General features: G+C 35.4%; 1 protein-coding gene across 1 annotated transcript; it reads left to right on the top strand.

Annotated features, from left to right (window-relative positions):
- Positions 1-221: 221 nt before the first annotated feature.
- On the top strand, positions 222-10,299 carry LOC113839027 (zinc finger protein 239-like). The gene is made up of 4 exons (XM_035449116.1): positions 222-389; positions 2,998-3,106; positions 9,302-9,887; positions 10,056-10,299. Exons 1-4 carry the CDS (start codon positions 222-224, stop codon positions 10,297-10,299), a joined length of 1,107 nt encoding a protein of 368 aa, XP_035305007.1.
- Positions 10,300-15,478: the final 5,179 nt, after the last annotated feature.

The following is a 15,478-nucleotide window of genomic DNA, read 5'->3' as shown; positions in this document are numbered from 1 at the left end:
TGTTATATCATTTGTGGGAGGGCCTATGCCATCCTCCAAGTATCTTGATGGAGAGAGTCCCTCCTTGGGAATTGGCACTCAAACTCCATTTCTGCGTTAGGGATAAACGTTGGTTTCACTGCCACAGGTCACATAGACAGCCCAGGCCTCCATACTGGCACCCACATTCAGAGGTCTTGGTTTTGTCCAATGCTGCTTCCATAGCTTTATGGCAGGGGTCCATGAGCTCTCATCTGGTCCGCTGTTCTGTGGGTAGCTGCAATATGGTCTTGACCCCATTGCTCATCACTCCTCCATCTCTGCAAGTGAATTTCAGGAGTGCAGCTCAGTGTTATACTGTGGGTGTCTGCTTCTGCTTCCATCAGCTACTCGATGAAGGGTTTAGATTGGTATTTAAAGTAGTCATCAATCTCATTATGGGGGAAGGGTATTTAAGGTATCTCTGGATTATTGCTTAGATTCTTAGTTGGGGTCGTCATTTTGGGATCTCTGGATATTTGCCTAGTGCCAGATTTCTCTTTAAACCTACAATGGCTCCCTTTATTAATGTATCTCTTTTCTTGCTTTTCCCTACTCTTCCCCTGACTCAATCTTCCTGATAGCTCGTGATCTCCCTGCCTCCTCTTTTCCCCTACTGTTTTTCGTACTTTCCTCTCCCCTCCCTCATGTTCCAAATTTGCTCAGGAGCTCTCATTCCTTTCCCCTTACCCAGGGGGCCATGTATGTCTCTCTTAGGGTCTTCCTTGTTTCCTAGGTTCTCTGGAAGTGTGGAATGTAGGCTTGTAGTCATTTGCTCTATGACTAATATCCATGTATGAGTGAGTACATACCATGCTTGTCTTTCTGTGACTGCATTTCGTCACTCAGGATGAGTTCTTAGAGTTCATTCCATTTGCTTGCATAGTTCAAGATTTCATTGTTTTATTTTATGCTGAGTAATACTCCATTTTGTATAAGTATATTTCCTCCATCCATTTTTTCCATTGAGATTTCTTCCAGGTTCTGGCTATTACAAACAATGCTGCTATGAACAAAGTTGAACAGATGTCCTTGTTGTATGAATATCCATCCTTTCAGTATATGTCCAACAGTGGAATTGCTTGATCTTGAGGTAGGTTTTTTGCTGTTCTACAAATCATTTTTACCTGTCTTTATGGGACCAAGTATTAAAGTGTTCTTAGATACAGAATTTCTTCCTTTTGTTTTTGGAGGTAAGTTTCCTTAACACACCCATAGGTCTCAGGACTTTCTAACTTTAAGAGATAAAAGCCTAATATACAAAATGTTCCCTCTGTTCTTTGTGTGCCTAAGGTCAGAATGTTCTTGGTTCAGGTTAAATTTGTGTTTCTTTCCAAGACAAGTCTGTTAGAAACCTAGACTGTACTAATATAACAATGAGTAGAGAATCTTTAACTCTCTCTATTTGCATCTTGCTTTTCTGTGACCTCATTCATATCCATGGCAGGAATCAATAATCTCTGCATATTTTCCTACCTACAAAGAAAAAAGGCAAGAAAAAATTAGATAGCATTAAATATTCCATATTAAATTGAAATTTGAATTATTACTATGAAATGCCTTAAAAGAATCAATGTAATCAATATATGATAAATTTGCCACTCAATGCACTATCACACAATATTTTCTTATAGAATATTTTTGAACTAATGAACTAATGGAGAACAGGCTGGCAAAGAGTAGTCATTTTTAGATGAATTTTGCAAATAATCAAATTTTTAACAAGAAAAACTTAGGTGGTTGGAATTGAAGTGTATTCATTAACAACCAAAAGTATTAAATTGGGTCCAGGAATATCATATTTAAATTTGAGTACACATAGCATTTGTCAGTGAATACAAAAGATACATTATTACTGTTCAAAATAAACTTGAGAGACAATGTAATCATTTGCATAACTGAAAAATGTGAAATAGTGTAATTAGATATTAGGAGTATGGAAACCAAAATGGATTTCTTTTAGGAGACTTTCGTGAGACATCAGGTTCCCACCTACCATGGCTGTAGGAAGCATGTTACTTAATCAGTGTGAGAAATGCTTTCAGCTGTGACTGCTCCTCAGATTCGACCCACTCTTTTGAACACAGGTTTTGGTTGATCAGACTCAATTTAAAATGCCTGTTGAAAGTACGAGGCAGGGTGCTGAAGTCACAAACCCAGGTGGTAGAGTTAATCACCATCTACTGGAATAACAGATCCTCTGAATGCAGGAAAGGAAAAACTAAGAGTTGGTCACTCTGTAAAGGTTCATGGTTTTTGCATCTATTTTGGAACATGTCATGAACTGAGGATGATTTTAAGCTGCTTTCCAGTCTCTGAGTGTGGTGCCACGGTATGAAGGTGCTTTTGTCTCACTCATTGAACAGTATCAGGAAGGTAAACATTAATACAAACTTCTTGAAAGGATTCATAAAGAAGGGGACTGACAGATGGCTTGCTCTAAGGTAAATGTATGCACAACGATGTGACAGGTTGACAGTCCACTGAGAAATGCTTCATTTGCAGAGCTCAAGACTCACTGTAGCTCCTCATTGTGTGAAATCTGTTTTTGGATTTTACTATATTTGAAAAGGAATTATTATCCCTCTCATTTCTGTGCCTTATCTTGCTTTCCACTCTTCCTCTCTCTTATTTTCTAGTGTGACTTGTCTATATCAATGCATGCTCTGAAAGATGTATAACATTTCTGATATTAGAGATGAATATTGATACTCAATTCCTTCTGAGGACAACTTCAGATGTTATTTATCACTGAGAAAAGGCACAGATTTCATGAGGATTTTAGATGTTGGTCACTTTGATCTCGATTTAAAAGTCACAACATCCTCCCTCTTTACATGACATTTGAAAATTGCAGATTGATTACTGATAACACAGCAAATTCTTTAGTTAAATCATCTTTCCTTTGGGTCATATAAGGTCTCAAACCATCATCACAAGGGGAATCAATTTTCATTTCAGAGTCTGTTGACTTTCAAGGACGTGGCCATCAATTTCTCCAAGGAGGAATGGGAATGCCTGCATACTTCTCAGAGGAATTTATACAGAGATGTCATGTTGGAGAATTACAGCAATCTCGTTTCTGTAGGTGAGAATCAGTCATTTTCTGATTGATGCTTAGCCCGAAGAATGTCTAACAACTTGTATTAATAGTTTGAATTGTTTTCTATGAATCAATCACAGTTCCCAATTATTCCTAGATATAGGTGAGTGTAATCTTTACTGCAGTTTTTCGTATATCATTATAAGTGGTCTTTTTTATTTAGCTAACACTTAACTCAATCAAATATGGTGGTTTGCTTTTCATTCATTCTGTAGCAATAATCTGTGAATGCAGTTTGAATCCAACAGTTTTATATTTGTAATTGTGTAATGGGAGGGAAGATGAAGGTATAAAAAATTAAAATCACTTTCTTAAAAGTTTACACCTATCAATTATGTACTTATAACACTTCGCTTATGAGTCTCTTCTTATGATCATTAAGTTCACTGAGTACACGACTGTGTTACAACCCATCTCTTTTCCACATTATGTAAAGAAATTATAACACATATCTTCTAATTTATAGGCCTTTCTGAATCAAAACCAGAGCTGGTCACCTGTCTTGAACAAAACAAAGAACCTTGGATGGTGAATATAGATGAAGCAGAAGGCCTGGGACAGGGTAAGTTGAAAGGAATCAATGGTTCCTGTGTGGAATACAAAACAAGAAGAAAAAAAAACAACATCTGCAGTGCCATTAGCCTTGCTCCTTACTAGAAGCTAAGGCCAAGGATTTCTTTTAGAATTTCACAGTGGTATGCAGCACACAAAAGCTTTCACATGATTTTCATCATTTCATAAGAATAGTGATTAGATAAAATTTAGTATGCCAATAGCAATTTTCAATATATGTGTGTATATTTTTTGTGTTCCATTATATGTCTGATTTGTCTGATGTGTGTCAGTAATGAATGGATTACTTTTTCTAGTGTTTTATTATATTTTTGGACATTTTTACAATATATCTGGTTCAGATTTTTTTCTATCTTTTACCTTCTTTTGTACCTTTATTATCCTAAAGCAATGTCATGATTCCTCAACCCATTTTATTCTCTCTATCAAAAAATTATCAGCAAATTATAAAAATAGAAGAAGTTAAAAAACTAAAAATTGGATTTTCCTACTCCTGGAAGCTAGGGACCTCACTATGTTCTTGTCAAAGATTTATGACTTTGGATCTACGTTCAAAGAACAAGCTACGATTTTGGTTGTCTTGAGCTTGTGTGGGTTTTGGCTTTGCTGTCACAGACTTGATAATTGTGTGTTGATTGGACCTATACTGTTTGTAAACTTGTGTTTCACTAGATTCTTTTACTGTTTCTTTCCTTTATCTTCTCTCTGAATCAAATTATTCCATTTAAACATAGGTTCCTGCACCCTAATGGAGGGTTAAATAATCAATCCCAGATAGGGCTTAGTTCTCCTTTTCTCAATGGTAAGCTTCTCTAGTTAAGAAGAGTGAGGCATAAATCTGCAGGTATAACAATATACTATTAGATTAACACCATATTCCTTAAATGGAATAATAATAATAGATGATTTAGCTAGGACCAATGGCCAGTTTGGTGTCAGTTTCTTGGCTCTAATAACAGTGTCAGATATGGGTTCCCACAATGGAGTGTCAGTAAGACAGTCAAATACTCATTAGTTATTGCCAACATATCCCTGTCACTTTTGTACATATCTTCTAGGCCAGTCAAAATATGTAGTTACATGGTCCATAACATGGACAATTGGTGATTATGCTCTCCTTGTGTAGCTTATATAGTACGATCAAGTACTATGAATGTATTTCAATTGTGTTGAAGAATCCTGTTGAGTACAAATTTTGTATCTCCCCATTCAATATTTTCAGTATTCTGGCATCATCTTTGGGTTCTTGATGGTAAATAATTGCAAGGGCAATACCCTCTGTGTTTGGGGTAAATAATGTAATCCATTACTTATACCAGAGATTTTATTTGTTGTCACATGATTTCAAGTTTGGGTATTGTCTACACTGTGGAGGCGTGTTTCTTCATCTGGTGTTGGTGTTTCTAGAATATTTTCTCTCAATGATATGCATTCCTACCATCATTTAGAAATACTCACTCTGGGGCTTAGTGTCTATAATTTTTGGCCATGGGCTTAGGCTTCTGAATTGCTAGGGTTTTTATAAATTAACCTATTTTATTAATCTGTAGCTATGACTTACATAGGTAATGCCCTGAAGTCCTACCTCCCTGGTAGGACATGTCATCTCTTCACTCTGTCTTTCTTCTCCCTACCACCTTTTCGGAATTCTCACCTACCTAAATTCTGCCTATCCATTTTCTAAAATAAAATCACTCATCAGTCAATTATATATATATATATATATATATATATATATATAGTCAGCACATGCAGAAGGACATCCCCAACCATCTCTTTTCTGTCTAAATAAAAGGAAGGTTTTAACTTCAACATAGTAAAATTATGTTATCATGTAAGAATTATAGTTATATTTAGTCCATTTACATTGGACAAAATAGTTTATCATTTTTCCTATGAGAGTCTAAAATTTTATATATTGTTTATCTTTTATTATATCTAATGGAAATTTTATAACTATCAGTCTACAACTCAACTCCATCAAAGACCACAGAAGGATTTAATATTATATAATAAACAAAGAGTGCGTTGTAAGTAATTTTTATAGCTCTAGAATTGAAAGAGACATCTTGCTGCCTGGTTAGTCACTCAAAGACCTTCTGTAACATTGGGGCATCAATCTTCAGCCTATAGGCAGAGTGTTTCACACACTTTTCAATGAATCAAGAAATTTGTAGATCCTTTTTGTCTTATACTGGTAAAGTTCATCATTCTTTTATGTACTCTAGAATTTTTGGCAGTTTTATCTGTGAAGCAGGAACACTGAAGGACCATCCCATTTCTAGGCTTCCAGTATAGTGCCCATTCTTCCATGGTTCTCACATGTCCATTTTTCACAGAGTAGACTTACATAGTCCAGGCAAGTGCAGTTTCTAGTCCAATTGTCTGTCTCATCCACATTGAAGGTAAACACCAAAGCGAGGCTGGGTGGTGCCCATCATCTTCTCTAACATAATTGGTGCTGCCAGGAGCAGATGTCTCTCTTTGTCATTAAGACAGTTAATAAACCATTTGAAATAACAAATTCTGTAGGTATTTGAAATGTTTTGAAAAATACATATCTATATGAAATTCATCTGTAATCTAGAAAACTAACATAAGTTTTTACTTATGTATCTAGGACCTTTGACTTTCAGAGCTTCCACTGAGTAGTCAGGTGTAATTGTTATAGGTCTGCCTTTATATGTTATTTGTACCATTTCCTTTGCTTCTTTTTAATACTCTTTATTAATTTGTATGTTTTGTTTTTGATTATTATTTGGGAGGGTTCTCTTTTCTAGTGTTCTGTATGCTTCCTGTCCTATCATAGGTATTTCCTTCTTTGGGTTGGGAAAGTTTCCTCTATGATTGTGTTGAATATGCTTTCTGTGCCTTTGAGATAGATATCTTGCCCTTCTGCTATAACTATTATTTTTAGCTTTGGTCTTTTCACAATGTCTCAGAATTCCCTGGATATTTCTCTTATTGGTTGATGAACAGTTTTTTGAACAATGGAAAGGGAGAATTTAGGAAGGGTTGTAAGAGACTGGGAAGGGGAGAAAGGGATAAGAGAGAAGGACATGAGGGATCTGATTCTCCCCATACTAAGCACCTAAATTCTATAGACAGACTATAGAAAATACAGTTACCAATCTCTTAAATGCTAGAATCCACGAATCTGAGAAACAAGCACTATTTGTTTCCAAGTTAAGTCACTTAGTTTAATGTTTTCAGATCCACCCCTTTAAAACCAATATGTGTAACACCAACAACAATGGATTAATTCATTTGTGTGTAATCTACCAAACATTAAGTCAAGATGACTTAAATAATCTAGCATATCACATTTCCTCAAGTTTTATAGAAGGAACAATAAAAACTTCTCAAGTAATGGCAACGTGATGGATTCAGTACAGAATCCCACTAAGATTCTGAGAAGAGTAAACACCAATAGACTTCCAATTATATAACAAAATGGAAATTTTCCATTTCAAGAACACATCAAAATCATTATTTTCTAGGATCAAGGTGGCTTCATCTAAGAGTTGATTATAGGAGTGAATATAAGTAGAGCAATTCAAAATGAATCAAGAGAATAGAATAAATGAAAGAGACTACATGATCATTTATATAAGTGTAGAAAAGGCTTTTTACAAAATAATATATCCATTAATGGTAAAAATATATGGAGGAGGAGGCACATATCTATATATAACGTAATATGATTTTAGCATGCAAATTACCAATAATCATTCTGAATGGAGATTTCTCAAAAATATTCCCCTATAATTGGGAAAATATAGGATAGTCACTCTCTATATACCTGGTCTGTTTTCTGCATGAAGTCTTAGATATCAGTCTAAGATAACATGAAGTTCAAGGGATACAGATAGGACAGAGAAATGTCAAAGTATTCTCATTGAACATAATATTCATTCCACATAAGTAACTTTAAATGAAGATTCTTATGCCTGGTACTTAGGATACTGCTAGTCTCTGTTTTGTTTTGGTTTAGTGTTGTCACCATAAAAGTCATTGCTTCTTTAATGTGTCATATAAATTTATGGGGTAATATTGCAGGAGAATACAAATTAACATATATTCTTAAGGAAATGTCATAAACCTTGGTGTTATTTGCCTCTGATCCTTCATTTTTGTACTGAGCACCCATGCATCACAAGTGAAGAATGCTGACATGTTTCTGTTTCCCATTTGGTAGTGTCCATGTCTCTCAATTCTCTAATCAAAGAACTTTAGACACCTAATGAATGATGTGAGCAAGAACCTTACTCTGTGCGAAGAGTTCTGTTCATTATTGTTTGTTTAATGTAACCTGATGAGATCTGAAATGATATAATCATTAGCAATTAAGCTGCACTAACTTTCTGTAGTTATATATTTGCTTTGTATCCATATCCATATTTCAGAAAATATATATTTAACAACAGTTATCAAATGGCAGTTACAGTATTGATGAAGGAATACTGAAACATTTGGAATACAATTGACTGGGGTAATCGATATAGGAATTGATAGACTTATATTTTCATTAAATTTACACTTAAATTAATTTGTGAATTTGACAGGTAAACTCTGAGTTTTATATTTTATTTTGAAATTATAAATTTAAATGTACTTTGAAAGTATAAATTTTATACAGTACGTATTTTACCAATTCAACATATTCTTAAATATCTGAAGAAATGGATGTCCTATAGAATTGTCATTGCGATTGTGGTAACTTTGAATCTGTCTCTCCTAACGCCCATAAAATTTTATGGAACAGATTTCTGGTTAATGATTATTATGTTGTTAATGATTATTTTGTTGTTTTCTTTTTAATAATCACTCCCTTTGAAGAACTACGTATTAACATCTATTAATAACAATTATTCATAGAAAGTCTATATGTGATTTTATCACTTCTAACATTTTATAATTCATGTGTTTTGAAAGGTGTTATTGATGTAAATTAATAAAGCAATTTTCAAGTTATTATAACACATTTAGTAATGGCTACTAGTTGATTTTTTATTCTAAAGTTTAGGTTCATAGTATTATGTTACATGAGATGTTTAAAGAGGACTCTTTCAAATTTTTCATATTGTAAAAAAAAATTCATGAAATGGCATTCTTCTTGTTCATCATCTTTGAATTTTGATTCCTTATGGCCATATGTGATTTTTATGATCAATTTATTGCTTTATTTTAATAATCACTCTCTTTGATTACATAAAACATGTACTAATTACAATTAATCATAGGAAAGCTATATGTGATTTTTTTCATTTCTAACATTTTATAATTCATGTGTTTGAAAGGTGTTATTGATATAAATTAATAGTAAGATTTCCAAGTACATAGAACATTGTATTATGATCAATGATTTTTCTACACTACACATTGGTGTCCCTTTACATATAAGTTTCTTTATTAATTTGCCTAAATCCACACTATCAGACAATCATTGCCTTTCATTTCTTCCAGGTGTGTTTTGTTGTACAATTCAGGAGATGACCCCAAAAGAGTGTACACAGGATACTTGTCAGAGAGAAATATCAGGATGTTTAGGAAATAATAGCCCTGGGGAATTTCACATAAGGAAGTTCTCAGTATGTAGATGTAAAGCATGTGGGAAGTCCTTTACCAATGGCTCAGATCTTCAAGTTCACCAAAGAACACACACTGGAGAGAAACCTCACAATTGTAAATTATGTGGAAAGTCCTTTACCAGTGGCTCAACTCTTCAAGTTCATCAAAGAATACACACTGGAGAAAAGCCTTACAAATGTTCAGATTGTGGAAAATTCTTTAAACAGAGGTCACACCTTCAAGGGCATCAAAGAATACACACTGGAGAGAAACCTTACAATTGTAAATTATGTGGCAAGTCCTTTACCAAAGGCTCAACTCTCCAAGTTCATCAAAGAATACACACTGGAGAGAAACCTTACAATTGTACAGATTGTGGGAAGTCCTTTACCAGTGGCTCAAACCTCCAAGTTCATCAAAGAATACACACTGGAGAGAAACCTTACAATTGTAAAGCATGTGGGAAGTCCTTTACCAATGGCTCAGATCTTCAAGTTCATCAAAGAATACACAATGGAGAGAAACCTTACAATTGTAAATTATGTGGCAAGTCCTTTACCAAAGGCTCACATCTTCAAGTTCATCAAAGAATACACACTGGAGAGAAACCTTACAATTGTAAATTATGTGGCAAGTGCTTTACCAATAGCACAAATCTTCAAGTACATCAAAGAATACACACTGGGGAGAAACCTCACAATTGTAATTTATGTGGCAAGTCCTTTACCAGTGGCTCAGGTTTTCAAGTTCATCAAAGAATACACACTAGAGAGAAACCTTACAATTGTACATATTGTGGGAAGTCCTTTACCACAGGCTCAAACCTCCAAGTTCATCAAAGAATACACACTGGAGAGAAACCTTACAATTGTAAAATATGTGGCAAGTCCTTTCCCAGCAGCTCACATCTTCTAATTCATAAAAGAGTACATACTGGAGAGAAACCTTACAAATGTTCATTTTGTGGAACGATCTTTAGCCAGAGGATACATCTTCAAGTTCATCAAAGAATACACACTGGACAGAAATGTTAAAACTGTGAAGTATGTGGCAAGTGTTTTAAACAGAGCTCAACATTACAAATTTATCAAAAAATACATACTGAAGAGAAGCATTTCAATAGAAATACATGTGACAAATCCTTTACTAAGAGCTCAATACCTACATTTCATCTAATTGTATATAACTGACAAAAAGTTAAAAATATACAAATTGTGGAGAGTGTGTCTATGATTCATCTTCAAAGTCACTATACAACTGGAGAAGTCAGAATCCTTAATATAATGAGTAAGTTACATGCTATGTCCTTTTACCATGGATCATCTCTGCAAAATCTCACTACATCTGTACATGAGAGAAAACTTATAAATGTGAGGTACAGGGCAAAACCTCTGTGGGGTGCTAAAATCATAACAAATATCACAGAATCCATACTAGAATATTATTAAATATGTGGTAGTTTTTACAGAGTGATCAGATAATCAGTCTTAACAAAGCATCAGAATGGAAAGAATCCTAACAAATATAAAGTATTCTCAAAAAATTTTTTTCAAAGAAGCTCAAATCTTAGAGCACAACTAAAAATTCACGAAACAGACCAACTCAATATGGAATTACTATCCAAATAATCATACAAAAATAAGGTGCATTATAATGTGAGTTGTGGAAAGAAGATTTAGCATATGTTGACACTTTATTCACATTCAGATAAGTGGCGTTACTAATCCTTATGATCAATGTCATGTTAAACCAATTCTACCAGGAAATAAATTAGTTATTCATAAAAGACTGTCGGAAAACTACATATGCAGCCATATATTTGTCAGTACTATGCTGAAATCATGTATTAAAGTGATACTGGATATATTTTACAATAGTTGAATGCATAAATATTTAAAATGTGAATGCTTATGCCAGGGTAAGTTTACTGATAGCAATCCAATTCACCATTACTGCATAATTTTCTGTATGTTTTATGTGACAGAATATTGAACTTTTTTTTATTATTGCTTTCATATAACTACCATTGTGTTGCTAGTGTTTGAAAGTTTACAGAATGTAATAAAGTTTGTTTTGAACCTAATGTTTATTACCATTTTCTTACTTATCAATAAGTACAATATAAGTTGTGTTCAATTACTGCTGACTTGGAATGGTGAACATTCAGTTTAGAGTAGTGTTGGGTAATCAGTGTCAGGATTTGCAATACAAAAAAAATTGCCATTAAACGTGACCTAAAATACAGAACAAATGGTTTCATGGAAACTGTAACAGATTGCCTCATTAGAATCAGATGTGGGGGAAAAGAAGGCCTGATTATGTAAAGACTTGAGTGGCTGTGTGAGTGAACTTCAGCTCTTTGCATGGGCAGAGTTAGGTCCAAGAACAGATACTGAGACACAGCAAAAATGCAAACTAACTGAAAACTCACATCCCCTCATTGATTGAGGCTATGAACATACAAAGCCTCTCGTGTTTGTGTGAAGATGTTGATAGTTTATGTAAAAACTATCCAGCATATTTTGGTTTCTTCACATATGTAGGGTTCAACAGGTGAAGGATATAGCGTCTGAAAGTACTGAGATGAGCCGAGAATGACTACCTGCATAGCTTTGGATAATAACCGTGCCACTGAAATATTAATCAATGTATAATAACTCTTTCAATCTACTTGGATGTAGGTATTATAGACACAGAGATTCCAGGGTGTGGCTGTTTCCATTCAGAGATCTAGGAACAAGTGATCCCAATTTTCTTTGAGTCCTTTTTAGATACGTGTGTATTTTCTCCATTCTTTTTTGTTTGTGTATGACTGGATTAATCTGTGTCTTTGGAGGCTGTCCTGGAGCTTGCTATTTTAGACCAGACTGGGCTCAAACTCACAGAGATCGACCTGCTTCTGCCTCTCCAGTGCCTCACCGCCACAGCCTGGCCTTATTTTCTCCATTCTTAAACCATGACACTTATTTCTGTCACTGGAGACATACTGGACAGGAAAGCAATAGCCCTTTAGTCCCTATTCAAAAAGAAATAAGTTGCTTGGGTGCTTGAAATGAATTGTATTCACAATTTCTCATCAAGAAAGAGAATTTCTTGATTATTAAACCCTAATTAGTCTGAGAGTAGGACTTCCAAAATAAGATTTTCTAGATAGAAATGAAGATAACCATTGGCAATTCTACTCATTCTTAGAATATGTGCTAGTCAATACCAAAGTAGTCACCGGCATGCAAATAAGCTGAAGCTAATTTTCAAAACTGGAAAAATGTCTCATCTAACCCAGAAATGGTTGTTTCTCCAGTGTCTGATCTCATACTTTGTGTATGTACATGTCAATTTTTCATTTCATTTTTTCAACTTGATAGAAATTTAATTCACTTTAATGATAGAGTGCACTGTATTCATGGATAGAATACAAAATCTATGTCTAAATTAGAAAATTCTGCATTTCCTTCATTCTGCCCCATGATTTGTATCTCCACTAAAAAATTAATTTTTATCCTATAGAACTGAAGCATGCTACATGATTACTCTAGAAAAGTCAACTTACAGAATTCTTCCTATACCAGCTTGCACAGTACTGGTTCAGGCATATTTGAAGGCAACTGCAATAGTCATGAAGCCATCACAGCAGCTTAACCAAAATCCAGCAAAACTGAGACACATGAAGGTTGCTCTGTCATTTTTGGTTTTTATATTGGCATGTTGCTTGTTTAGGGGACTATTAACATTTGAAAATATTGGGGATGTTAGATTAATGAGAAATTTCTTTTTCATTTAAATTAGAAACAAGATTGTTTTACATATCAATGACAGTTCCATAGTTCCATCTTCCTCCCTTCCTCCCCTATCCCTCCACCCACTAACCCAGTGCCCATCCCATACCCTTTCTGATCCCGAGGGATGGTGAGGGCTGACATAGGAGGTCTTCAGATTCTGTCATATCCTTTGGAATAGGGTCTAGGTCCTCCCCTATGTGTCAAGGCTCAGGGAATATACATCTATGTGGAATGGGCTCCTAAAGTACATTCATATGCTTGGATAGTACTGATCTATTACAAGAGGCCTCATAGATTTCTGAGGTCTCCTCACTGACACCCTGGTTCATGGGTTCTGGATCTTACCCATGCTGGTTTCCCAGATAGCTGTCTGGGGACCAAGACCTCCCCCTTGTTTAGGTCAGCTGTTTCTGTGGGTTTCACCATCCTGGACTTGACCCTTTGCTCATCACTCCTCCTTCTGTGCAACTGGATTGCAGTTCAGTTAAGTGTTTGGCTGTGTGTGTCTGCTTCTACTTCCACCAGCTGCTGGATGAAGGCTGTATGATGGATAAGATGATTAGTATCAATCTCATTATCAGAGAGGGCATTTAAGGTAGCCTCTTCTGTTGTTTAGATTATTAGTTGAAAAAATGTGTGTGTGTTGTGTGTGTGTGTGTGTGTGTGTGTGTGTGTGTGTGTGTGTGTGAGAGGGGGGAGAGAGAGAGGGAGAGAGAAAGGAAGAGAGAGATATGTGACAGAGTTTCTCTGTATACTCCTGGCTGTCGTAACACTCTCTGTAGACCAGGCTGTCCTTGAACTCACAGAGATCAGTCTGCTTCTGCCTGCCAAGTGCTGGGATTAAAGGCATGCACCACCACCACCCCGGGAAATTTCTTATGAATCATTTATGCCTTCTCCCACACATGATTCTTCTTTAATTTTCCAGGTAGCATACTACTCTTCTTACTTTTAGGTAGATATCCTTCTTGTTGAAGGATATGATTACAAATGGAGGTTCAGACACATACAAAAGCCAAAGGTCATTTTATGCGACTGGAAACACCTGTCCCAGTACTTACTCAGGAACAAGTTAATAAAAGCAAAGTAAAAAAGTTCATCAAGATTCAGTGGGCTAGAGGAGTTGCCTAGAGATCTGATTGAAACCCTCTTCCCACTGTACAATCAGGTAATTATATGCAATATAGAGCAACAAAATGAAATTATCTGAATACCAGTGGCCTTAAAGAGAGCCTTCTCCAAGACCACCTCCAGAGTATGAGAAAAAAAATCCACAAATGCGTTTAGGGCTAGCCTTCTCTACATGAAATGTAAATAAGGAAACACACATTATCTAATGGAAACTTTCTGTTTTACTTCATCTGAAAAACCTAATGTAAAAAATCTCTGTCTCCACACAGCTACATTTTTTACCTACAACTGCGTATCTTTCTTAACCTATAAACATCTCTGTCCTGCATAACCAAGGATCTCTACACACGGTCACATCTCTTTTCTATACAGCTTTACATTTCCTGTCTTCACACAGTTACAGCCTTCACCACAAGCCACATCTCTTTCCTCACATACATGTCTCTGACATACGTGTCTTTCTTTTATACAGCTACATCTGTTATAACTCTCTACACACTTAGCTACAGCAATTCATACTTTTCTTTCACTTCGTCTTACATCTTTGATAGTACTCTTTCTCAAATTTTTCCTACACACTCAGATACCTCTCCCTCACAGCACACTCATCACATGCCTCTCACAGGTCTCCTGATTGCTCTGCAAACATCTCTTGATCTCTCTTGCATATGTCTCTCTCAACACATAGCTTTCTCTCTCCATTGCTCTCTGTTCTACATAGATAATCATCTCCTTCCAGAGGAAAAAAAGTCTGAAAAGATGGGAGTAATGATTTCAGAGTCACCAATCACCTATTCAGTAACCGATAAGACAGAATTATGAAGAATCACAGTTAATTCCAGGCTTGGAATGTCACACTGACCAGACAATTAGCAACCTTCCATTTAGCTCTAAGTTGTCACTTTTGCCAGACAGAGAAATCCAGGATTTGAATGTTTCATTTTCTCTCCCTCTCATCAGCCTCAGGGAAATAAGTTTTACCACCTTAAATAAAATAGTCCAAGTTCACAGACAGTGTACACTCTCCCTTAAGCCCTGTGATGATGGAAGCTTGTACTCATGGCAACAATATTTTGCTCTGTGTATCCTCAATTTTTTGGAGCACACAGCTCTCTCTCTCCCTCTACTCTTAATTTTTTGTGTCATAATTTTCCCATGTTATTCGATATATTTAAAATATTTTTCTAAAAAACTTAATTTTCTGTGGCTCTTTTCAGACACAGTCTCATTCTGTAAGGCAGAGTACCTGAAATGCATGGTTAATTTCCTTCCTTGGGTTTTTAAATTGTTCCTAACTGAGGCC

This window comes from Cricetulus griseus, chromosome 9 (assembly GCF_003668045.3).
Source record: "Cricetulus griseus strain 17A/GY chromosome 9, alternate assembly CriGri-PICRH-1.0, whole genome shotgun sequence".
In the NCBI taxonomy this organism is placed as follows: domain Eukaryota; kingdom Metazoa; phylum Chordata; class Mammalia; order Rodentia; family Cricetidae; genus Cricetulus; species Cricetulus griseus.
The sequence above is the reverse complement of the archived record's forward strand: the minus strand, read 5'-3'. Positions and strand labels throughout refer to the sequence as shown.